This window comes from Annulohypoxylon truncatum (assembly GCF_022578515.1).
Source record: "Annulohypoxylon truncatum strain CBS 140777 unplaced genomic scaffold F4807scaffold_7, whole genome shotgun sequence".
In the NCBI taxonomy this organism is placed as follows: Eukaryota; Fungi; Ascomycota; class Sordariomycetes; order Xylariales; family Hypoxylaceae; genus Annulohypoxylon; species Annulohypoxylon truncatum.
In genome coordinates, this window is record NW_025953793.1 from 72,685 (window position 1) to 95,926 (window position 23,242).

At 49.0% G+C, this 23,242-nt stretch overlaps 8 protein-coding genes across 8 annotated transcripts; 3 read left to right on the forward strand and 5 right to left on the reverse strand.

Moving 5' to 3' along the window:
• Positions 1-1,002: 1,002 nt before the first annotated feature.
• Positions 1,003-2,951, forward strand: F4807DRAFT_361393 (histone H3-K79 methyltransferase). The gene is made up of 2 exons (XM_047995570.1): positions 1,003-1,854; positions 1,913-2,951. Exons 1-2 carry the CDS (start codon positions 1,322-1,324, stop codon positions 2,832-2,834), a joined length of 1,455 nt encoding a protein of 484 aa, XP_047856692.1. The 5' UTR covers positions 1,003-1,321; the 3' UTR covers positions 2,835-2,951.
• A 43-nt stretch (positions 2,952-2,994) lies between these two features.
• F4807DRAFT_414952 (autophagy-related protein 16) lies at positions 2,995-4,005 on the reverse strand. Its single transcript, XM_047996999.1, has 2 exons — positions 3,749-4,005; positions 2,995-3,681 (listed from the first exon to the last, which is right to left on the reverse strand). Exons 1-2 carry the CDS (start codon positions 3,831-3,833, stop codon positions 3,269-3,271), a joined length of 498 nt encoding a protein of 165 aa, XP_047856693.1. The 5' UTR covers positions 3,834-4,005; the 3' UTR covers positions 2,995-3,268.
• A 124-nt stretch (positions 4,006-4,129) lies between these two features.
• On the forward strand, positions 4,130-10,511 carry F4807DRAFT_361418 (uncharacterized protein). Its single transcript, XM_047995571.1, has 3 exons — positions 4,130-5,147; positions 5,221-5,992; positions 6,042-10,511. Exons 1-3 carry the CDS (start codon positions 4,223-4,225, stop codon positions 10,093-10,095), a joined length of 5,751 nt encoding a protein of 1,916 aa, XP_047856694.1. The 5' UTR covers positions 4,130-4,222; the 3' UTR covers positions 10,096-10,511.
• A 282-nt stretch (positions 10,512-10,793) lies between these two features.
• Positions 10,794-12,716, reverse strand: F4807DRAFT_414956 (WD repeat domain-containing protein). Its single transcript, XM_047997000.1, has 3 exons — positions 12,244-12,716; positions 11,649-12,106; positions 10,794-11,519 (listed from the first exon to the last, which is right to left on the reverse strand). The coding sequence occupies exons 1-3, from the start codon at positions 12,529-12,531 to the stop codon at positions 11,174-11,176; spliced, it is 1,092 nt and encodes a 363-aa protein (XP_047856695.1). The 5' UTR covers positions 12,532-12,716; the 3' UTR covers positions 10,794-11,173.
• Positions 12,717-12,732: 16 nt separating this feature from the next.
• On the reverse strand, positions 12,733-14,935 carry F4807DRAFT_361421 (Sas10 C-terminal domain-containing protein). Its single transcript, XM_047995572.1, has one exon. The coding sequence runs from the start codon at positions 14,851-14,853 to the stop codon at positions 12,988-12,990; it is 1,866 nt and encodes a 621-aa protein (XP_047856696.1). The 5' UTR covers positions 14,854-14,935; the 3' UTR covers positions 12,733-12,987.
• A 179-nt stretch (positions 14,936-15,114) lies between these two features.
• F4807DRAFT_414959 (short-chain dehydrogenase) lies at positions 15,115-16,957 on the forward strand. Its single transcript, XM_047997001.1, has 2 exons — positions 15,115-15,497; positions 15,580-16,957. The coding sequence occupies exons 1-2, from the start codon at positions 15,369-15,371 to the stop codon at positions 16,516-16,518; spliced, it is 1,068 nt and encodes a 355-aa protein (XP_047856697.1). The 5' UTR covers positions 15,115-15,368; the 3' UTR covers positions 16,519-16,957.
• A 1,087-nt stretch (positions 16,958-18,044) lies between these two features.
• On the reverse strand, positions 18,045-19,163 carry F4807DRAFT_457680 (uncharacterized protein; the record flags this gene model as incomplete). Its single annotated transcript, XM_048001079.1, has 2 exons — positions 18,045-18,397; positions 18,455-19,163. The coding sequence occupies 2 exons, from the start codon at positions 19,161-19,163 to the stop codon at positions 18,045-18,047; spliced, it is 1,062 nt and encodes a 353-aa protein (XP_047856698.1).
• Positions 19,164-20,246: 1,083 nt separating this feature from the next.
• F4807DRAFT_361498 (guanine nucleotide-binding protein subunit alpha) lies at positions 20,247-21,757 on the reverse strand. The gene is made up of 4 exons (XM_047995573.1): positions 21,551-21,757; positions 21,153-21,495; positions 20,543-21,099; positions 20,247-20,487 (listed from the first exon to the last, which is right to left on the reverse strand). Exons 1-4 carry the CDS (start codon positions 21,666-21,668, stop codon positions 20,444-20,446), a joined length of 1,062 nt encoding a protein of 353 aa, XP_047856699.1. The 5' UTR covers positions 21,669-21,757; the 3' UTR covers positions 20,247-20,443.
• Between the last annotated feature and the right edge of the window lie 1,485 nt (positions 21,758-23,242).

The following is a 23,242-nucleotide window of genomic DNA, read 5'->3' on the forward strand; positions in this document are numbered from 1 at the left end:
TGCACTGCCGCTGGTCATATTAGCAACTCAGAGAATAAAGCTTCATTGTTGTATTTTCTCCTCAACGTCTACGCAACAATATCAAAGCAAGCATTAAAGGGGTCCTTGACGGGTAACCCATTCCGGTAATATTTCCGTCAAGCTTCGCTTTGATAGAGAACTGCCGTTGCCTATTGACCAGAAACCTTTTGCCTCACATTGTGGGCGTCTGGACCAAGGGAATAGCCATACAATAGAAAGTCTGACGCGGCACATTATAAAAATAAATTGGCCCTTTCAAGGCCCCGAATGGTCTTTAATACGTAACAAGAGCTAAGGGATTTGATAATTTCGCTTCGCAAAGTCATTGTTGAACGATTTGACAGTCGCGGGACCGACGAGTATTATAGGCAGTTTGATGAACAGGTACCTAGATATAGGTTTCTAGCGATACTAGCACACAAAGAGGTTCCCTAGAAGTATCTAGTAAGGTAGACGCAATATAGTTACGCGGCGTCTCTTGAATCGGGACCGCCTACCTACCTACTCATCGCTTCATCAGAGGCAATCGCGACCGAGGAACCACAGGCGGATAAAACGCGCTCATCAGACTATAATTCCCGGGTATAGCGGAATAGGCACGTAGTAGGAGCCGAGCTCAGGTGAAAGAATGAAAGAGTTATCATGTCGAGTGTAGCGTTGAATGTAGCACGTGCTATGTCATTGGTAATCGTCACATAATGCATATCATTATGCGGTTATGCAATTAAGCGAGACGAACAGACAAGGTATAAGGTAAGTCTGGGTAAGTACATTTTACTCAATAATTGTCCGCTGCAAGGCAGGCGAGGCAGCTGGTCGCCAAGCTTTTTAGTTGGCCGCCTAGCGTCCCGCTTCAGCAAGCTCAGGTCGGTAGGAAACAGTGGGGCGGGAGACAAACGGGATTCCGCCTCATTCCTAATTCGTTCTTTAATTCGTAAGGTACAACGCGTACAAGGTACCTTCCATGTCCCCTAGGCCCTCCAGGCCTCACCTGCCTAGAATAATTCGATCAATCAGTCCAGTCGTCTTTTTTTTTCCTTCCTTCGCCTCGTCACACCCTTCATCTTCAAAGTACTGCATCGCACTCTTTTGCCCGTTCATTTTATGCATTGCGTTAGAGCCTCGTTCGTCCCTCTTTTCGCAGAATTTTTAAATGCAGTACATACCTACGTATCTAATATTACCTCCCGAAAAATAAAAATAAAATACTTCTAGGTTAAAACATCTTACCTAAACACATTTTATCATCCCCACACCTTTGCCGCGCGCTCGTCCCGCGCCGCCGTTAGAAGGGAAAACGATGGGTATTTTTAACCAAAAGTCCAAACTCAAACCGGCGCCGCAGGATATCCGCATAGAAAAAGTTGTCGTCCCGAGCAAGCCTCGGCCAGGTCTGACCCCGAATGGCCCGCGCGCGTCTTCGAGCCAGTATTCCGCGTCACCCCGCCTCTCGCCGAACCCACGACTGTCGCGGCCCAAGAGCGCGTCGCCTTACCCGTCCTCTTCCGACGAGAAGCGGGGGGCCATTGCACGGAAGCGCAAGGCCGTCACAAGTACCCCGCGAGATTCGCCCGCCTTTGGGAACGACTCGGAGTCCTCGGACGAAGATAGCGATCCCTTCCGCAAGCGATTGCGACGCAGCGAAGAGAGATCTGCTGATTTGAATCGCAAGCTGCGCCACAAAAAGGCATTCGGCAGCGAGATCAGGGATTCGCGCATCATCCACGCGGCGGATATTGCCTCAGTCGCTACGAAGTGCCCGATAATTCAGGGCGCCAAACCCGAAGAGGTCGCGATTGAGCTGCAATATCCGTCGCGGTGCAAACGTGAGAGGTAAGGTTATCAATTGTCTAGGAGTGCTGTAGAATGACCCCAACTAACTAGTCGAAAGGTACGAATTGGTATGGCAAAAAGATAAGATCGACGCCGTCAAAGACATTCTGTCGGTCGTCGAACATGTAGCCGAGACATATCTCACCGATGACGAAGCGAAGCCTTTCATCGATCACAACGGTAGCTTCAAAAGACAGATGGAGCGTGCAATAAGCGAAAAATATAGAGATGTTCCTGTATTCAGAACAGCACTTCAGAATTACAACGACAAACTATTAGAGTTGGTTGAGAATGGCACTGTAGAAAAGAATATACAAGGACTGCACCACCTCCCGCCTAGCCTGGTGTCCTTTATCCTTACCCAGGTGTACGACCGTACTGTCGCACCCAAGGTAGAAATGCTCACCAAGTACGAGATGGGAAGCGATAACGTCTACGGGGAGCTGCTGCATCCATTCATAACCAAGATGCTCGTCGAGCAAACGAAGATGACATCCGACCAAGTTTTCATAGATCTCGGGTCCGGAGTAGGCAACGTCGTCCTCCAAGCCGCACTCGAGATTGGCTGTAGAAGTTACGGTTGCGAGATAATGGAGAACGCCTGCAACCTTGCTGAAGCACAAGAGAAGGAATTCAGAGCCCGATGTCTTCTCTGGGGCGTGGCGCATGGGCGGGTTCATCTCGAGAGGGGCGATTTCCGAGCCAGTGCCAAGATCATGGAAAAGTTGAAGGAGGCAGATGTAATACTCGTCAACAATAAGGCCTTCACTTCTACTCTCAACGATGCCCTTATCAACATGTTCTTGGATCTGAAGAAGGGCTGCAAAATCATATCATTGAAGTCTTTCGTCCACGAAAACAAAACCGCCGTCAACGATGTCGCCAACAGTATTCTCGACGTCGAACACTTTCGATATCACGAAAATTGGGTCAGTTGGGCAGCCGCGGAAGGCGATTACTACATCTCGACCAAGAAGTGAGGCCGAGAATACCAAACAACCTAGGGTATAAGGAGTCAGCAACATTTTTGTCCTTAAAGAGTTTGGACGGCGGGTAGACAAGAGCGAGTTAGGATACCATTTTTGCATAGATGAGCGTTACTGGAAGGATACCAAAGAAAGCATGATGGAAAAAGCACTTACTATACAGGTCTAGGCTAAGCTTCATAAATAGAGTGCAGCGTTACAATATAGTGAGCCGATACTTTTCAATCATGCTGGAGCGTCACCTCCGGCTCTTACCGCTCGGTGCCTCATTTTCCATATTCATAGCATCAGCCTCGTATTTCATCCTTTCCATCCACCTCTTTACCAGGTCCTTGTTCTCAGCAGTGAGCTTTGCCGCCTTCTGCTCGGTGACGTCCAGCTGAATGTTAAGAGTCAGGTTCTCATCCTGGATATCCTACAACTACGTATTAGCAGCGGCACAGTGTGGTGTGTCTGCCTAGTCTACCATTGGCCCATACCTTCAACATTTTATTTTTCCCAACTAGCTCTTCGTTGCGGTCTCCTAGCTTCGCCGCAATAGCATTTCTCTCGATCGTCAAGTCGCTGATCCGCTTCGTGTCGACTTTAGTCTTTGTCCGCAGTTTCTGCAACTCGTCTTCGGCGGTCTTGAGCCTACTCTGCAGCTGGCCCTTTGATCTTAGCGCCTCGGCGAGATCTAGCCTCAGCTGTGCGACGCTCGGGTCCGAATTTGTCGTTGTCTCGGTCGCGGCGGTAGCTTTGCCTGACGCCGGCTTTTCCGGCGATTGCTGCTGTTTACCTGATGCTTTCCACACGGCCTTCTCGGCCTCGAGAGCGGCTACACGATCGGCAAGTTGGGAGCCTGCGGCGACATCTGTCAGAGAGACTAACAAGGAACAAATATCAGGTAGGAAGGGGGTTCCTCTAACAAGCTTGGACGAGGTCCTTGTTCACCGGGTTATTCCGCTCTGCTTCCTGCAGGGAATCGAGATAGTCGCTTCGCCAGTCGGTCATGGTGGTTTCTGTCTACATAGTAGTATCATTTGCGACGTTCAATTAACAAGGCGCAGCTTTTAAATGCTGGGTGGAAAGTATCTAAGTAGGTACCTAACGGGCTAAAGTTCCACAATCCCCAGTCATAGGCATTAGGTTTGGATTGGATTGGATTGGAGGGGTATAATGTAAGGTAAGCTTAATCTGACCCACAAATACCCGATGACATCTCCAATTATGTAAGTTGGCGCTTACCCCATCTATTAATCTGTTGGTAACATCTTGAAGTTGCAGGTGGTAGTATTATTAAGTAAGCAACCACAGCCTCGTGCGAAGAATTGCTATGTTCACTTCACATCACCGCCCACAATGTGCAATCTTCTCAATTTCAGGACTCCTACTAGGGTGCCATGCCAGACCCCAATAACTACACTGTTGGCTGGATTTGTGCAGGATTTGTGGAATACCTGACTGCTCAAAGTGTTCTCGATGAACATCATGAAGATCCGGGATTCAAAGAACACAGTGACATTTATACCTTAGGCCGGGTTGGGGAGCACAATGTCGTTCTCGCCTTGCAGCAACCTAGTACTGCTACAAGAGTTGCTGAGAACTTGGTACGCGAGTTCACGAACGTGCGAGTCTACCTATTCGTGAGCATTGGCGGCGGCGCACCAAGCCAGAGGCATGACGTTCGCCTAGGCGACGTAGTGGTCGGCTTCGCTGGTTACAACACTGGAAGTGTCCTCCAATACGACTATAGGAAGACTATCCTTAAAAACAAATTGGTCACCCGAGGAGTTTTACAGCCTCCGTCGATGCCGATACAAGAAGCAATAGAAGAACTCCGAACCAAGTATCGAAACAAGAGCTTCAAACTTCAAGACACCATCACGACGTTCTTTAAGAACAACCCAGATCTAAAGCTACCAAACCCTGACACTGACAAGCTTTACGTGTCCTCATTCACTTATAACAGAGGCGATAAATCTGGATTGATTCCGAGAAGCCCACGGTTCAAGAATGAGAGGGCCCCTGCCGTACACAATGGATTTATTGCATCGGGGGATAGGACGATTCAGGATGCTGAGATTCGAGATCAACTCGCATTCAAGAAACACATTCTGTGCTTTGAAACGGGAGCTTCAAGATTATTAAATTGTTTCCCCTACCTTGTTATTTGTGGCATATGTAACTACTGTGATACGTACAAGGGCACGGAATGGGAGACCTACGCAGCCATAGCGGCAGCCGCCCATGCGAAAGCTCTCCTCGGCGCAACAGCACCGAGTAGAGTAGAAGCTGGGAGCAAACTCAGCAAAATTCTTTCTGATGGTAAGTTCGTTTCTCCTAAGGCAGACAATTATCCTAGGTCGTATTGGGATTTTCCCCATTAACCGACATGCAGTGCAAGGAGATGAAGAACGTACCAGAAATTGGCTCTCGCCGTCCAATCCGTCCGTCAATTTGAACAGAGCACTACGCCATCGCCATCCAGGAACAGGCGCTTGGTTCCTTCAACACCCAAGATATTTAGACTGGAAGCTAACGACAAATTCCCTTCTTTGGCTTACCGGAATCCCTGGATGTGGAAAGACGATCCTAGCTTCAAGTGTAATTAAGGATCTTAAGAAAACTCATTCCAACAATCTCGTTTACTTCTACTTTGACATTCGCGACCCCTATCAACGAAATCACAATGACATGCTTCGATCGCTTGTTATGCAACTCTACAGGAAAGAAACGGAGGCCCGAGGTCACCTAGACTCACTTTACTCGGCATGTGAAGATGGCCAGAAGCATCCAACCCTTGAGTCGTTACGTATAGCTTTCCAGAAGATGGTCCAACAGATCGGCGAAGTTTGGATCATCCTCGACGCACTTGATGAGTGTATTACGGACAGCGAAGGTCAAGTTGAAGAGTTGTTTCTTCTAGAGATCAAAGAGCTCCGAAGAATGCATGGGGATGTTCACATTCTTGTCACAAGTCGACAGGAGCCATATATCAAATCGACCGTCAAGAGCTTCATCAATACCCAATCCATTTTCCGTATCTACAGCAATTTAATCAGGAAAGACATAGGCGCTTATGTTTACTCAAGAACATTGTCAGCACGGAACTGGAATATAAATGAACAGAGCAAGATTGAAAATCTGCTAGTGAAAAGAGCGGATGGGATGTAAGATCTCCCAACTTGTATCGTATACTTGATTGCTAACAAACTGCAGGTTCCGCTGGGTTTCATCCCAGCTTGATGCGCTTGAAATATCTTCTAAGGCCCGCTCCATAGAAGAGACTCTCGCGTCCTTGCCGAAGGCATTGGAGGAGACTTACACACGCATCTTAACCAACGTGACTCTCCAGCGTCGGCATCATACGCGAATCCTGCAATTCTTGGTTTACTCCGAACGGTCGTTACGTATCGCGGAAATTGTTGATGCCTTGGCAACAGTGCCAACCATATCTCGGTCCAATCCGTACGCTAGATTCACCAAGCTAGAAGACATCCTTAGATGTTACCCTGGTTTCGTCGTAATTACAAATTGGAGAGACGATGAATCTCAACTAGAAATTGGTCTCGCACATCACTCAATCAGGGATTTCTTGATGTCACCGAAGAACGAAATCCCTCCCCAACTGAGGGAAACAACTGCTAGAGCATCTATTGTAGAAGTATGCTTAACATACCTACTACATCTGGAACCTGGCCTTCCAATACAGGAGCTCAGACGAACCTATCCTATGGCACAGTACGCTGCACAATATTGGATGGTACATGCTTCCAAGAGTGAACATGCAGTCCAAGGTTCGATTCTTAGGTTCTTCAAATCCCAAGAATCATTTTGCACTTGCTATCGACTGTACAGCCCGGACAGGCCATGGAGAAAAGACAACGAATACTATAAGCCACCACCCGTTTTATATTATGCATCGCTCACAGGGCTCTTCATATGTGTGCAGAGATTGCTCATCGAAGGCGCTGACTTGGGTGCTCAAGGCGGATTATATGGCAATGCCCTCCAGGCTGCTTCATACAAGGGCCATATAAATGTGGCCAATCTACTCGTGGACTATGGGGCCGATATCAACGCGGAAGGTGGAAAATTTGGCAACGCCCTCCAAGCTGCTGTCACCAAACGGCACGCAAATATTGTCAGAATGCTCCTAGCTCATGGAGTTCACATAAATGCCCAAGGTGGAAAATACGGCAATGCCCTTCATGCCGCTGTATGCAAAGGATACACAGACATTGTCAGGATGCTACTAGCATATGGAGCCGACCCCAATACTCAAAGCGGAATTTATGCCAATTCTCTCCAAGCTGCTTCGTCTAAAGGATACGCAGAAATTGTTAAAACGCTGGTCGAACATGGAGTCGACATTAATTCTCAAGGTCAATCTGCCCTTTATGCTGCTTCGTATGCTGGACACATAGAAATTGTCAAAATGCTATTAGGTTATAGAGTCAAAACCGACTCTCAGACTCAACCTGCTCTATATGTTGCTTCCTACGAAGGGCACGCAGACATCGTCACGGTGCTACTCGAATATGGGGTTGATACCAATTCTCAAGGTCAATCTTCCCTCCATGCTGCTTCATATAAAGGACACACAGAAATTGTCAGGACACTACTCAAGCACGGTATCAACACTATTTCCCAGCGTCAACATGCACTACATGTTGCATTACATGAAGGGCACGCAGAAATTGTCAGAATACTGCTAAAATATAGGGTTGACACCAATTCACAAGTTCAATGTACACCCTTTGCTACTGTACGCGCCGAGCACAAGAATATCGACGATGTATCTCAAGAACGCAGGGCTGACTTGAACGTCACTGGTGAAGAACATGACAATGCCATGCAGAGTCCTTCAAGTAAAGGATATAAGAACAGCGACCGGATACCATCAAATGGTGTCATAGACGAAAGTGCAGCAGACCGAGAACTGCATTCTCCACGGACCATCAAGGATGCTCTTGAAGCAGGCAATATTGAAGTCCTCCATGGATTGATCGCAGACCAGTTTGATCAAGTTACGGTTGGTGAATATTTCTGGCTCAAGGAATTAAAGGAGTTCGGTTACAGTTCAAACGAAATAGCAGATCTTGTCTTCGAGCAATACAACGACTCACCTTGGATCTTTTTCGAACCAATGCCGCACGTCGAGGCAAATGCTCGGCCAGACTTCCATTTAACTAATTGTTCACATCATGTTTTGGATCATACCTTGAATCACAACTCCTCATCACCGAGTTTGGCCGTAGGATCACACACCGCAATAAATGATGAAGATATCATGCGGCTAGTGCACGAGTCATGTGGTATAGCTGGAGTCAGTCCGCAATCTCGCGAACAACAGTCTTGGACCGGGTTTGTTGAGTTCCACGCCAACAATGCAGCTCTTGTCTCGTATGGATCTAAAGAAAACGGCGAGCAATACCACCAACCCTTGCTTACTAGAATATGTGAGGCATTATCAAGACTCTGTACAGCTGTGAGTAGGGTCCAGGATTCAGGGTTGTGCTGCAATTGTTTCACCATCGCTGTGCGGCCGGAGACGACGGTTGATCCTTCAATACAACTCCGTCGACTTCCCCTGCGGTTAGCATCTGATTTATTATCGATCCTCCAAGAGGGCATGGCCGACGAAAATAAGGTGGATAGATTGATGTACAAAGCTGCTAGTTACGCCTCAGAAATAGTCAATTTTGTCGTGCCCACGACATTTTCTGGCGTTGAGGGAGACACAGAAACATTTCTACATCGTTGCTCTCTAGCCACACAACTCTTGTGTGTAGGCTTCGTTTCGTATGCCCAGGCACATGTTGGGCCGATCCAGCTTTCTTTTCTAGACGTGGAGCTCAAGAAAATCTATCTGCTAGGATCCCGCGGGTTTCCGACTGACTGCATCAGTGTTGAACTAGTCAGTCTCACATGCATAGGCGAGATGATTCATGATCAGGCAATCACATTTGGGCTGCTCCAACCAGCTGAAGAACAAGCAGAAGTTACGGAGCAGAAGTTCTCCGTAAGCACAAACATTGGCGATCTTCTCGATACTTGGGGGCCTGGAAAACTCATCGTCCGCAAAGACGATCCCACTCACGTATCGGCAATTCGGCTTGGATCAGGCATGATTTGGTGTTCCGATACAGAGAAATGTATTTTCCACTGGAGTCAAGTCCCGCCCAGCGAACCGCCGGAACCTATACGCATCTCACCAGACACTCAATTGGTGATTGGTTCGTTGGTCACTTGGAACAAAGGTTGCAAGACTGAGATAGAGCAATGTTGGACAAGAAATGTTCACCACCTTGAGCAGCTAGGGACCCACAAGCCATACTGGGAGGATGCTGAGTGGCAAGTAGGTCTACAGGCTGGGCAATATGCAATAGTACAGGTAAACCATACATGGTCTAAGATACACGGTCAAAGCTTGAAGCAATGTCGACTACAGCAGGACGATAAGACACTAGTATTCTTCCTTGAAGAACCCTGGGGTCTGCAAATAAGCTATTGTACGGGCGTCGCCCGAAGAGTACCGCTCCGCGAAGTCGTTGCAGATTTACTGGACATCTTCCTCTCTATTTACAACACCACCAAAATGGACCGTGAGATCTGGGAGGAACTGAGAAAACTCGGTATCATTGAGGCCCTTCGAAGACCAAACTTCAACGAATTTCTATCACAGCTCGAATCGCGTTTCAACCCAGACACGAAAGTCGAGGAAGCTATCATACAAATGATAAGGACAATACTGCGCGCACTTGAGCCCACGGGCATTCACCAAGGGAAGCTAATTGTCGCATGCTTCTGGGGACAGGAGATTTTCCGTTGTTTTAAAATCCCTTGTCAAAACGACCATGCCTGGGCCAACGTGCTAGCTGACTCCGAAGACTGCGCTACCTTTGCGTATATGTCGACCCGATGCCTGGAAACCAAGAAGATCGCGTGTCCAAGGACCAATAACGCATGGAAAAATAGAGTGCTGCTCATGCAGACCTCCATCGTTTTATGCTCAGCGCCGGAACCGTTATCCCAAAGCTTACAGGACAAGCAGATCTACTTCTTTGACAAGTTCGAGAGAGAGATTTTTGTCCTAGCGCGGAAGCCGGAGCAAGCTATCGTGGCGGAACTTACCATGACTTCCTTCCGAGACACCCCTAGGACGTTCATACTGCGTTTGAAAGCTAAGGACGGGAGGAACAAGCATCGCGGCAGGATCCGAGAGATGCAGAAGGTAGAGGAATCTGGAGAGCCTGTCTTTGTGTTATGAGGCGATGTGTTACTTTTTGATTTTGTTACGACTGGACGAACTTTGCTAACATAATGACTATATATACACCATAGGTGAACTGATGTAAGGATCCAGGAGATCACATCAAAGGGAAAATAAGTATTTCGTCCCAAAGTTAATTGCATAGAAAACTAGGTATCGAACCATTAACCTACCTTCCTATATCCACTCCAACCGTCATCCCGCGGCAACAAGACTACCGTGTACCCGCCCCACTTCCCCCTGAAGTAACATGCCCAAATGAAGTGTACTTCCAACTACACCACAGCAGACGCGAACGATATTGTTAGAAGCCTCCTCTGTGAGAACTGATAGCCAGATATCTCGCGAGGATTAGCTAGTAACCCAGAAGGATCGGGAGTCGGCTTGTACGAGGCCCCCTTGTTGGCAGCTGGCCCTTGGCTGCAGACAAAGGAAGGTCTACGTATGTATACCACATCCCCTGGAAGGGAGTAGTCAGTGCTCTTCGCGTAACAATGTCGTTATTTCTTAGCCCTTTGGTTCTGCCTCATGACAGATATGTTCAGATGAGGAATCTAAGTCTAGGGACGGAATAGTAGAAGCTAACTCACAATATTTCTCGCATCGAACTATATGACAGCGGTTTCTCGCACATAAAGCGCAAGTAACGTAAGTGTAGCTACTCCAAACATCCACATATGATAATTCACAAACAATTAGAGAAGAGTCTTCATTAGAAACCAAGACTTGTCACAGCCCAAGTATTGGGTTGCTGCACTATTATTGAAAGTACACCAAGTCAGTTAGGCCCATCAGTCATAATATGGGCTTCTTCCTCGTTTATCCATCTCAGCAGCACGTAAACGTGTCTCCTGCCAAACGATTAAACTTGACAGCTGAACACAAATCGCGCCCTCTCCCTTGCAAATATGAAGAACCAGCGTGACATCCTCTCCAGTGATACAAGTACCAAGCCCCTGACAAAAGAAACCTCCGTGGAATACAAGATTGCCATTTGTTATTCCAGACCATCCCAATCCTAGAACCCGTAGCCCTGGATATACACGCAAGACCCAAACACATCCCTAGCACATCCCTATGCCTTCTTCTTCAAATCCTCCTCATCGACAGGGTGCAGCATGAGCTTAGTCTCGGTCTTCTGGGTGTTCGCCGCGCAGCCACGGCTCCAGTCGTAGCCGATGGCGTAGGCGAGGAAGCTTCCGTCGCGGTTGAAAGCCGTGGCCGTGATTGCCTCATCAGCCTTCTGGTAGTGCCTAAACTTCGTGTGGGTGACGCGGTCCCAGAACTGGAAGACGCCGTCCGACCCGCCGGTCGAGAACACCGAATGCGTGATGGGGTGGAACGACATGTCGTTGACGCTGTAGACCTTTTCCACTTTGCCCTCGGTCTCTCGATGGCATCGGAATGTGAAGTTGATCGAACTATTTGACGGGAAGGAAAACCCAAGTGTTAGTTAATTGTTTCAAGTTGCTCAGCGATAATATATAGGTAAGGGGGACTGGGGGGAGTAGTATGGGCACAGTAGGCATGAAAAAGAACGGGGGTAATACGTCTCATCCTTGTCTTCCACGGCGTTCATCGCGCATCGTCCTTCGATGCTGGCTATACCGAAGCCCTTGCCGTCGGGGAACGCGGCGACGACCTTAGTCTGGTACTTGAGCGGCGATTCGATTGTTCTGTAGATAACTCCCGGGTTCTTGAGGTCGAAGATATGAACTTGGCGCGCGGCATTCGCAACGACCAAAACGTGGGCCTTTGAATCCATCGAATAAACACGCTCGTTACAGGTGATGGTACCGAGCGGATCTTGCTGTCGAAGATCCCAATACTTGACTGTTTTGTCCCAGGATCCGGTCGCAACAATAGGCTCATTGCATTCCGGGACATCGACGAAGCGCACGCTGCGAATGGGGGCTTCGTGATTGCCAAGAGTAGCTTGTTGGTTTGTGCTCATGTTCAGGAGATGAACTGTCTTGTCGGCGCCTCCTGCGGCGACCGTTGAACCATCCTACTCTTTCTTCAGTCCTTCCCGAACACCTTAACCGCTGATAACGTCCGCCTACTTACCTATTTTGAATTCCATATTGGCTTTATTTCCTCCACAGTTTTTTCAGCCGCACAATAAAAAAAAATCCACGGACTTACCTTGGCCCAATCGCAGTCGAGAATAGGGCCACCTGCGGCGAGGAGCGCGACTCCTCGTGCGACTCCGGTGGGGCTGACGTTGTAGACGCGCACGTTTCCATCCCACGATGCGGCTGCTAGGTGGTGACTAGTAGGCGACCATGAGACGGACGAAATGGTGTCTTCAGCATCAGATGGTAGGGTGACCTCCTTGTCCAAGGTGCAAGGAACAGAAGAAGAGGAGGAGGAAGAAGAAGTCTTGGTAGAAAGAGGTTTAGTAGAAAGGGTTTTACCACGAAGGTACGACATTTTGCGTCGCGAAAGATTGACGAAGTGCTAAACAAAAGAAAGTTGATGCAGTATGAAAGTTTGTTCAATGGTGAAACGAAGGAAGTGAAATGTTAAAGTAAAAGGTAGATTGGAAAGTATCAGTAGAGTTAGGTAGGCAGCGACTGTTAAGTAAATATCAGCCAGAGGAAAGAGCATGTCACATTGGCTACCTAGGTACCTATTTATAAAATTGGAAGTGCGAATTGTACACGATATATACATGTGCCTACACGTCACAGCTGGTTGCCGGGCAAAACTATTTGATGTAGCTTAGACCCCTGCTGCCTGGAGCCTCATTCCATCAAACACAGATCGATATCAGACGGGAGTTTGAAAGGATTCCATGTCACGGGACAACTTGGGTTTTCTAGATATATCACCTCCAAACCCATACAAGTAGAATATCGTGGAACGCCGCATTAATATTGTTGGTATCTATCCTAACTTGACACTCTTGATCAAGCCTGGCTTGATACCAGTCAACTCTCCTGCATACCCTCCCCGACCTTCGCCGCCCTTGTACACTGCCTTCATGCTCTTCAGTTTCTTCTGCTTCTCCGCATATGCTTTCCTCTTCTTTACTCTTGGATTTCTCACGTCCTTCTTCCGATGAGGCGTGAGTCCCTTGTTCTTCTCTATCTGGTAGGAAATCTTGCGCTTTCCATCCTCGCCAATCTCCTCCTTCTGAACGACCCGATCCCTGCTGCTAGCTGCCGCGAGAGCTGCTGATCTAGCTGCCTTCTCTTCCTTCTTATTGCTCGACCTAGCAGCAATCATGTCGTAGTATTCGTCTTCGTCGTCTCTCACAGCAGTGGCAACATGCGCATCTTCTTCATCGCTATCATCGCCAAGATCAGCGCCCATCTTCGAGCTCATCTTCCCACGCTTCTCTGCTTCGAGGTTCAGGCGAGCTTGTCTGTCCTTCAGGCGCTCTCTATAAGGGATGTCCATATCACCACCCGCATCTCTGCCTGCGCCCGCTCGGCGATTGGCTTTCTGCACGATCTGCGAAGTGTAAAACCTGAGACTTTTCTTGCGCGCAGCCTTTTCAGCAGCAGCTTTGGCATCGAGGGTTTCCTCTTCCCCAAAGTCCGAGTCGCTTTCCCTTGTCGCGATCTCAGCGCTTGGCTTCTTCGCCTTCTTTTTCGTAGTAACAAGCGCATCAAGATCGGCAAATGACTCTTCGATAGCCTTTGCTTTGCGCTCCGCCTTGGCTTTAGCCTTAGCCTTCTTTGCAGACTCTTTATTTGATTTCTTCAGAACTTCTGTTTCCATGTTTACGTCCTCCCCTACTGCTAATTGTTCTTCCTCCGGCGGAGATGGCAAAGCAGCAGTTGCTCGTACTTGGTCCGAACCCTTGAGGTTCTCTACCTTCTTCCACGCATCTCGACACTCGAGTAGTGTTCCCATGACCTCGTGATCGCGTAGTTCTGCTGGATCAAGTACCTTTGAGTTGCCGTTGGCAGCATCTCTAGCTGGCGATGTCAGAGTAGCGAAATACATAGCAAGCGTAGCAACATAGCAACCGAGGACCCGGTACTTGACTACCGGTAGCGATTTTGACGGTTGACCTTCTGCTTGTTTCTGGACATCGACAAGTAGAGGTTGCAACTGCTGGAGCTCATCCGCTAGGTAATCGAACTCGGGGTACCTTGTCCGTAAGAGACGATATCTCTCCTCAACGCCCATATCAGCCGGAATCTCGACGTCCTTCAAAACTTCGGTGACAACTTCGTTCTGGTCCGCATCGTCGGCTTCAGGAGCAAGCCACTCAGCTTCGTCGAAAATGAAGTCGCTCTCCGACATCTTAGCCAACTTCTTCTTTTGTAGCCGTCGAGCTTCTTGCTCCTCTTCCAAGGCGTCGGCTTCGGTCTCGAGATTGTCGGCATTATAATATTCTTTTCTTGACGAACCCCACCAACTCAAGTCGCCTTCCTCGCCTTCTTCCTGTCCAGATTCAGAACCACCATCACGCCGCCCCTTGGCAGGTTTCGCAGGTTTGCGGGCGTAGTCATCTTGGTCGTCGCCCTCACCGTCATCATCCGAGTTTTCGTCGTCATAAGCAAGTGCTTCTTCATCTGAATTTTCCAAAAACTCTTCTTCCTCTTCTATCCGTCTCTGCTTTTTGGACTTCGGACCATCGTCGAAGAGGATCTGGTCCTTGTTGAGGAAATATTCATCTTCCGAGTCGGCTACATCTTCGTAGCTATTGATAGGACCAAGTCTCGCATCAGCCGGATCGTATTCACGGGGGCCCTTTGGCTGCGGAGGACCGCTTGAAGCCTTTCTTTTCTTCCCCATCTCTAGGAAACGTAAAGGCGAAGCGAAAGTGGGCAGGAATCGGTATTTGTGGTCGTGGACTTAGAATGTGCTTTTGAAATTCTAAAGCCTGTCAGTCAGAACTTTTTTTTCTCCCCACGTCAGCTTAGCGGCTGAATTCCTTATCGTTATCGTCTTGACCCACACCACCACCTACCCATCGCACCTGGGCACCTGGACAGCTGCCGGACTGCCGGGCAACAGCTATGTGCAATAGCTGGTGGAGCCTCTAGCCAACCATATTAACGAATTGGTAGCAGACAGCGTTACGGAAGGCACAGGGCAGCAAGGTTGCATACGGATAGCGCATTGTTGGCCCCAAACGCTTGAAAGACCCCTGGACGACAAAAAGCTTGTGATTAGTGATAGCTTCGTTCTTCATTTGCCAGCTCATCCCTTGTCTTCCACATTAATTGTGGCACGGTACATCAATTCCCTACTTCCCGTAACTCGATAAAATCCGAGATGGTCACCTAGCCTCTCCTAATTCTTCATTCATGGACTTCATCCTCTCCTCTCCGTGGACGAATACTGCAATCGCTATCCTAATCGTGCTAATCACGACCACCACCATCGTGACAATGGGTGCCTTCTCGAGCAAGAACCAGATGCCCGTCGAGGGCAAGGTACGCCACAAATAGCCATCCAGCTAGCCAACCTAACCCCAACCAAGCCAAACCAATTGCTAACCCACCGCCTTTCCCCCAGACCATCCTCATAACCGGTGCCTCCGAAGGCATGGGCCGCAGCGCCGCCATCCAACTCGCCGCGAAAGGCGCCCACATAATCCTCGTCTCCCGCAGCGCAGCGAAGCTCGAAGCCGCGCTCGCCGACGTCCGCGCCGCCGCACGAAACCCAGAGAGTCAACGGTTCACGTACATAACAGCGGACGTATCACAAGCAGACTACGCCGCCCCTCTGCTCGCCGAGGCCGTATCCTGGAACGAAGGGCGGGCTCTCGACATCGTGTGGTGCGTAGCAGGGACAAGCGCGCCAGACTTCTGGCTGGAGACGCCGCTCTCGCTCACGCGCTCGCAGATGGACATCAACTACTGGGGCGCCGCAGAGATGGCGCACGCCGTCCTACGACAATGGTGCGCGGCCGACGCGCCCGTGGTCCCGGAGGCGAAACACCTGATCCTGACCTCGTCCGTGCTGGCCTTCTTCCCCGTCGTCGGGTACGGGCCGTACACGCCGGCGAAGAGCGCGCTGCGCGGGCTCGCCGACACGCTGGTCCAGGAGCTGGAGATGTACCCGCAGCGCGTGCGCCTGCACGTCGTGTACCCGGCCTCGATCGGCAGCCCGGGGTTCGCGCGCGAGAACATGACGAAGCCGCAAGTGACGAAGCAGATCGAGGAAGGGGACCCCGTGCAGACGCCCGACGACGTCGCCGCCGCCGCCATACGCAAGCTCGAGCAGGGCCAGTACTTCGTCACGAGCGCCTTCCTGGGCCACCTGATGCGCTGGGGCGCCTTGGGCGGGTCGCCGCGGAATAGCTGGCTCCTCGACACGCTGATGTGCTGCCTCATGCCCATCATATGGATATTCGTGCTGCCCGACATATACTCCAAGATCAGGAAGTACGCTAAGGAGCACGGTCATCCTGCCACTTACCGGACTAAGCATATACAGGATGCCAAGAGCTAGGCTAGGAAGAAAGGGAGTTGAGGAACTTTGCTTCGCCTTGTGAATAGTATCTTGAGCTTGCCACTTCTCGTCTTGAGCCTGATGCGGTACCTACCTACTTATAGAGCATATCAAGCATAATATAATAATGATACCCTACTCAGGACGCGATTCACTTATAACCTTTGCATTTAAAGATTGACTCTACTTGAAGGTATAGCCACAGCTACTTGTTTCGTAGTAGGCTTGCTGTCTTATGGAGGCAAATGGTTAGGCATGAAGACTTGCAGACTCCGTATGTAGGATCAGTCAAATAGCGAGTGGTTTGGAAGTCAAGGGAGGATACCTCTTGATCGTCGAATGACAACAACGTAGCATACATACATAGGGACCGGCTAGACGAATAGTTAACAACGACACCTATATCCATAGTTAAGACAGTGGGCCCTAATTTCGCAGACAACATTTAGTCACTTAAAAGCGTATAGCCATCTTGGGCAAGTTTCATATATTACCGCAAATTGCTTGCTTGCGCAACTACGGAAGAAACTGTAACTAGGAGTGATTGCCGAACTCATCATGTCCAGATCTCCTAGAAACACTATGCAGAACCCAAACTCCTTGCTTCATAGAAAAAATCATCAAAATTTGATGACAAGACATTCCACCTCCCCAATTTCCACCCCAGATGTGACCAACGATTTGACCAATGACTTCGCAAATATGCCATGTAATTGAACTATACGCCATTAGAGTAGGCCCAAAGGAACAAGGCCTAGCGATGGCATATCGTGGCAACGAGAAAGAAACTACCCCTTTGCAAATCCATCTAGGTATCCACCAGAATGCTCAAGTTCACCTAGCATATAATGCGCGTTTCGGTGACAATATTACTGGGGGAGAAGAGATGACAAATCGACGTCGTCCATGTCCACGTTCGGATCAAAGCGGATGCCTTCGAAGTTGATGTTGGAAGCATTGTCAGTGTTGGATCCAACCAAGGTATTAGACCCAACTAAGGTAGTAGATCCAGATCCAAAGTCCGATTCGAAATCAGTGTTGGATCCAATTAGGGTATTGGATCCGGATCCGACGTTAGAGCCAGTGCCGAAGTATGATCCGGGCTGGTTGTATGATTGAGGGATGTAACCTGCTTCAAGTTCGTCCCCGATATGCGCCGATAAACCATGATATGGCGGTCCCACCTAAGGCACCCCCTGCCCATTGCTTGCCAGCTGAGGTTGAGCTCGAACTCGGGAGCCAACTTGTCCATTGATCGTCAGCTGGGGCTGAGATCGAGAGCCAACCTGTCCATTGATCGTCAGCTGGGGCTGAGATCGAGAGCCAACCTGTCCGTTGATTGCCAGCTGAGGCTGAGATCGAGAGCCAACCTGTCCGTTGATTGCCAGCTGAGGCTGAGATCGAGAGCCAACCTGTCCGTTGATTGCCAGCTGGGGTTGGACTGGGGGGGCAACTAGCCCAGTCATGGCCGGCTGAGGTTGGAGGGAACTAACTTGCTCGTTCATGACCGGCTGAAGGAGTCCTACCTAGGGGGCACCTTGCTCATTGATAACCGGCTGAGAAGCATCTTGTGCATTGGCCTGTGCCTGCACCTGCGATTGGCCCTGTTCCTCCTGAAGGGCTTCCTCGTACTGAGCGATCTGGAAGGCCAATTGACGAGCAGTAGCCTCGATCATGAGCATCGACCGGGCCTTCTTGTCAGCTCCCCGGACCAGCGCCATAGACTGTTCGACGGTGTAGCGGACAACAGGGTCAGCAGATGCAGGAGCCGCAAAGTTGAACGGCGCCATGGCAGTCGGAGGTGCAGTGGGCACGGGGAATGAAATGTTCTCATTGTTGAGCATCTGTTGTACACCTTGCGAGTTCTGATCTCGACTCTCTGAATCGTCGATTAGCATGCTAGTAGTACATATATGATTAAATGAGAATAACGCACCATGAAGTGAGCATCGCGCACCCGAAGCGTTGAACCAACAGTTGGAACAACTTTGGCACATCTGGCCTTCGATTACTACGCACAAAGTCCACGGGCCATGGCCTTTCTTACAGTTCTTACAGTTTTGGACCACGGTACCGGCGATGTGCGCAAACAGGGCCTCGACATTACTGCGCCGTGTGAGATTGAGATGCTGTTCAGGACGACGTTGTTGTGCAAGACGCTGGCCAGGTTCTCCAGCCAGGCGCTTGGCCAGTGCGCTCTCAACAACGAAGTCTGTGTAGCCGGATTCACGAGCAAGCTCCTCGACGGTAGCAGTACGGGCACCGTCATCCATGTGAGTACCACCAAGGTCAGGATGGTGGTCACTCGTGGTGTGGACGCTGCTAGCTAGGATACTAGCTGCAGTAAGATCGAGCTGTTGTTGATGCTCTTGTTGCTGCTGCTGCTGCTGCTGTTGATGATGTTGAGCGGCAGCGGCGGCGGCGGCGATAGTCGCGGCGTCATGATCAAAGCTGGCGTGAGGGTTAGGATCATGGTCCTCATCAGTGGTCACATCCTGTTGCTCAAGGTCGGCAAGGTCAGAATTGGTAAGACCATGCGCGTCGGATGCGCCGACTCGGCGACCAGGCCGACCGCGAGGCGTGCCAGTCTGTTTGGTAACCTTAGGAGGCCGACCGCCTCGGACTGATTGAAGAACGCCCTTCATCATGGGCCAGGTGATAACGATTTGACAAAATGGTTGTCTGCTGGCGGGCAGTTGGTGATTGAAAGAAATGATGTGCGGAAGAAAACGTTGAAATTTCAGCTGTCAGCAGCTGCGTCGGGTCTAAAAGTAAAAGGCAAAAGGTGAAAAACACGATGGGTAAATGTGAGCGTGTGGGGAAAAACTATTATTCCCTCGACCCCTCACCTGATTTCAATGTTGCACATGCATGTGCAGGTGACAGCGCTAAAATGTATGTACCTAGGTACTCAAATACTGTTAGAATTCATGTTCAGTTGACGACCAGGTTACTCAGCAAGACTAAACCTTGAACTAACTGCATATGCGGGTATATGCAGGTACCTAAGCATAACCTTGGAAGGTAAAATTAACATAAAATGTTACCTTACTCCCATTTGTTTATCAATACCGTTATGGTCAAGTAATAAATAAACTAGTATGTAGTATATAGAATAGGACATCCCGATACAGGTAAGCGCTTGCTACGTCGCTGATCTGGTAAGATGAAAAACCAAGCAGCTCTACTTGAATATCTCTTGACCGTAGGTACCGGGAGCAAAGAGATCATACGTCCAAGACAACATCGAGATACACAATCAGGTACGTATCGTCTAATGAACTCGATAAAAATCCATTCGCTGACTGCAAAACATTGTCGCAAGGGTATACATATTAAATACTGGTTGGTTTTATTGATCTTTACACAGATCCAACCGTTTTGTCAAGGATCGGTTTCTCCAGACCCTTTTTCCTCCATTGGTATAGCTTCATCAGTCATCCTCCCCCTTACAGAACGGTTTTCAAGATACCGCTTTCAGTTACAACACCTGGCCAGATATCGGCCGTACACAGGCACCCCGTATGCCTGATGCCAGAAAGAAAAGAAAAGAGAAAAGAAAAGAGACCGGCGTGACCGCAAATTCATAATTAAACAAGATATGTAATCTGCCATGACTTTAGATGCAAATGTACTCCCTACTGCCCCACGACTCCCAGATCCTATGGTAAACGGTGTCCTGAAACCTCGGGTCAAGCCGGCAAGCGGCGCTAGAGAAACGCAATCAAGGAGTATCTGAGATAATTCAGGCGCAAAGCAAACACATGGAAGGAGATCGTCGGCCAAGTTCGTGGTGAGTACAGGTCAAGTCGTTAGCCAGGTATATGGCATTACTGGCAGCCATCGAATGTGCGATTGGGTATTGTGGTAAGCCGCTGTTCTATCGCGGGTTTCATCTCTATGATCAGTCCCCCTTTTTATACAATCAAATGAGACCACAGAGGCGAAGGTTGTCTTGGATGATGATATCTTGAAACGAAATTAGCAATAAACTCGAGAATGGACAATGTAAGACAAAACGTACCGTTGACCGCAGCCATGACGAATCGGATTTGCGTCGTATCCGTCGCGCATGTGAAATGCGTGTAGATCTGCTTGGTCTCATGTTGGTTCAAGCTGACGAATCGGTTGAGAATATAATCGCAAGCCGCCGCGTAGTCGTCACCGCCTTCGTAGTCGGGGAAGTAGTTCTTCATCGGGCTAACAGGGAGCTTCTCCTTGAATCTGTCGATCTTGTTCAAGAACAAGATGATGGAGGTCTTGATGAACCATCGCGAATTGCAGATGGAGTCGAATAGAGTTAACGCTTCTTGCATACGGTTGACGGTCTCGTCTTCGAAGAGTAACTGGTCGTACTCCGAAATGGCGACTAAGAACAGGATAGTCGTCACGTTCTCAAAGCAGTGGATCCACTTCTTTCTCTCGGATCGTTGACCACCGACATCGAACATTCTGTACGTCAAATCACCAATAATAAAAGTCGTTTCGGTGATACCGGTAGTCTTGACACGGGATCGAAGGACATCCTGATCATTAGGCATGTAATCCGGCGCGGCAATGCGAGCGATATTGTCGAAGTAGCTGTAGGCATCAAGGTCAGTAACTTGTTTTGGGACACGAGATGATGCACGTACTATCTAGCCGAATCGTTTAATTGGTATTCGCGCGATCGCTTGAAACATTCTTGGACACCACGGTCCTTCCATAGAGCCTCGATCGCGTTGCCAACCTCCGGAGGTAATACGTCGCCCTCGATCTGGGCTGGTTGCATGAAGATTGTCTGGACGTGGTACTCCATTCTCTGGTCCTCTAACGGCAGTTCCAGAGACTCCATGGCTTCGAGGATGACGCGCATGGACTGGACGGTATTGCTGAAGATGATTTCTTTGAAGGACTCTCGCTCGTCGCGTGAGTAACCACCCTCGTTGATGATCTTCATCTGTTTTAAGATGGTCGACTTTCCGGATTCACCAGCACCTACGACGATTAGGATCTTGCCAGCAATAACACGCAGATAGCCATCAATACTAACCCAGAAGAAGCATCTTGATTTCGTTCCGCTGCATCATCTTATCCCTTTTGAGCTGGTTCTCGATCTCCTCGTTGCGGGCCTTGCCCTCCTTCTCCTCCGTGCTCATTCCACAACCCATCTTGACGGATAGGACCGGTACAAATTAAAACGAATATAGTGACGATAGAAAAGCCGGCGGAAATCGCTAGTGCCCTAAGGACCGGATCGTTACTGTATTGACGCAAGGGATTGAAGTTAGCAGTGGCCTCAACCCTTCCATATATTTATGAATGGAAAACACCGAGCTCGTCACACAACGACTACGAAAACATTCTCTTCCCAGGGGAGCACTGGCGTCGCTTGAACAGATCAAAGAACAATTCGACTTCGCCTAGCGATGCTTGACAACAGTCGTTGAGGCGCTTTGGCGTTTATAAAACCAAACGGGAAAGCCACTAGTAGGTCAAGTGCTTGCGCCGGGTTTGGTGGAAGGCGTTGTTTTTTTTTCGCGGTGAATGATATGAAATCAGGATCGCAAAGTAATAGAAAACCACTCACCAATGATTGTCAATTGAACTGACAAGTAACCTCACGATAAGTAAGAGATGGTGATAAATTCGCCGAAGTAAAAGAACGGCGAACTTGATGAGAAAAGCTGACAACAGAAAGGAAGAAGGAAAAAAAGGGTGGCCGCGAGAGATTGTGACGGGGCGAGAATGGATGAGCAAGTGGAGCAACTTTACGCTTTGCCTTTGCAAGCACAGCTTTGGTTTTTGTTGCCGGACGCCCCTGCTCTGTAGGAATAAGTTTGAGGAAGGGGGGGAAAGAAGGGGGGTGAGGATGGATCAATTGGGAAATGGAGGTGGTAGAGACAAAGCCGGGGCTGGGTAGTAAATGTGGAGACTTTGACTTAAGACGGTTAGGCGTATCACAGATTATGCGAGGAACGATGCTGGCACTATTCCAGAAATCGACTAGCTAGATGAAATAGAGTAACATGCACCTTCCATTGACCTAGCGATGTCAAGAGCCTAGCAACCCACTAATCCATTGAAGTGCAGAATGGATTAACCCAGTGTAGAATGCTAAGAATAACTACTGTGCGAAGTATCTCGAGGATACATCCATCCATGTATGTCTACTACATAAAACAGAGATTCAGCTAATACATGAAACATTGATTCAATCAAACAACAAGACTTCGAAGAATAATTCAGCATCCGGCCATCCGAGCAAGTGAGTGTCCCGTCGCCACGTGAGAAGGAGAATTTCAACAATCGTCAACACCCTTTTTTGGTTCCTATCTGGCTAAGGTTCTGATGCAATTTCCACGCCGCCACAAATCCTCGTCCCATACTGACCAAGGTAGCAAGGTACATACATATAGTGGATAAGGGATGTACTACATAGGTATGTAGGTAGGTAATAGGTGGTACCTAAGGTAGTAGGTAGGTAGGTAATTATGTATGTCACCTCGGGAATGATACTGGTTTCTCGCTCGCTCGCTGCTTACACGCATGCCAAACTCATGTCAGCAGCAAATACTATTTAAACGAGTGCAGATGCAGAGATAAAATTGCCATAAAAATACTTGGCATCTTACTGGTTTATCTTGCCAGTCTTGCTCCAGTTACCCAGTTATAGTATCCATTTAGCAAGACCAGCAGCTCCTCATCCACGGGCGAACGCGGCTTTTATTAGCACAGGAGATGA

Bases quoted from the DNA above. Each gene is read 5' to 3' on its own strand.
- F4807DRAFT_361498 (XM_047995573.1), bottom strand. From the start codon at position 21,668: ATGGGTTGTGGAATGAGCACGGAGGAGAAGGAGGGCAAGGCCCGCAAC. The intron at 21,496-21,550 runs GTTAGTATTGAT...TAATCGTCGTAG, and splicing joins AATCAAGATGCTTCTTCTGG to GTGCTGGTGAATCCGGAAAG. The intron at 21,100-21,152 runs GTACGTGCATCA...TGATGCCTACAG, and splicing joins TTAAACGATTCGGCTAGATA to CTACTTCGACAATATCGCTC.
- F4807DRAFT_361421 (XM_047995572.1), bottom strand. From the start codon at position 14,853: ATGGGGAAGAAAAGAAAGGCTTCAAGCGGTCCTCCGCAGCCAAAGGGC.
- F4807DRAFT_414952 (XM_047996999.1), bottom strand. From the start codon at position 3,833: ATGACCGACTGGCGAAGCGACTATCTCGATTCCCTGCAGGAAGCAGAG. The intron at 3,682-3,748 runs GTTAGAGGAACC...ATGTCGCCGCAG, and splicing joins CAAGGACCTCGTCCAAGCTT to GCTCCCAACTTGCCGATCGT.
- F4807DRAFT_414959 (XM_047997001.1), top strand. From the start codon at position 15,369: ATGGACTTCATCCTCTCCTCTCCGTGGACGAATACTGCAATCGCTATC. The intron at 15,498-15,579 runs GTACGCCACAAA...CCTTTCCCCCAG, and splicing joins AGATGCCCGTCGAGGGCAAG to ACCATCCTCATAACCGGTGC.
- F4807DRAFT_361418 (XM_047995571.1), top strand. From the start codon at position 4,223: ATGCCAGACCCCAATAACTACACTGTTGGCTGGATTTGTGCAGGATTT. The intron at 5,148-5,220 runs GTAAGTTCGTTT...ACCGACATGCAG, and splicing joins CAGCAAAATTCTTTCTGATG to TGCAAGGAGATGAAGAACGT. The intron at 5,993-6,041 runs GTAAGATCTCCC...AACAAACTGCAG, and splicing joins GTGAAAAGAGCGGATGGGAT to GTTCCGCTGGGTTTCATCCC.
- F4807DRAFT_361393 (XM_047995570.1), top strand. From the start codon at position 1,322: ATGGGTATTTTTAACCAAAAGTCCAAACTCAAACCGGCGCCGCAGGAT. The intron at 1,855-1,912 runs GTAAGGTTATCA...ACTAGTCGAAAG, and splicing joins TCGCGGTGCAAACGTGAGAG to GTACGAATTGGTATGGCAAA.
- F4807DRAFT_414956 (XM_047997000.1), bottom strand. From the start codon at position 12,531: ATGTCGTACCTTCGTGGTAAAACCCTTTCTACTAAACCTCTTTCTACC. The intron at 12,107-12,243 runs GTAAGTCCGTGG...AAGAAAGAGTAG, and splicing joins TCGACTGCGATTGGGCCAAG to GATGGTTCAACGGTCGCCGC. The intron at 11,520-11,648 runs GTATTACCCCCG...CCCGTCAAATAG, and splicing joins GTGGAAGACAAGGATGAGAC to TTCGATCAACTTCACATTCC.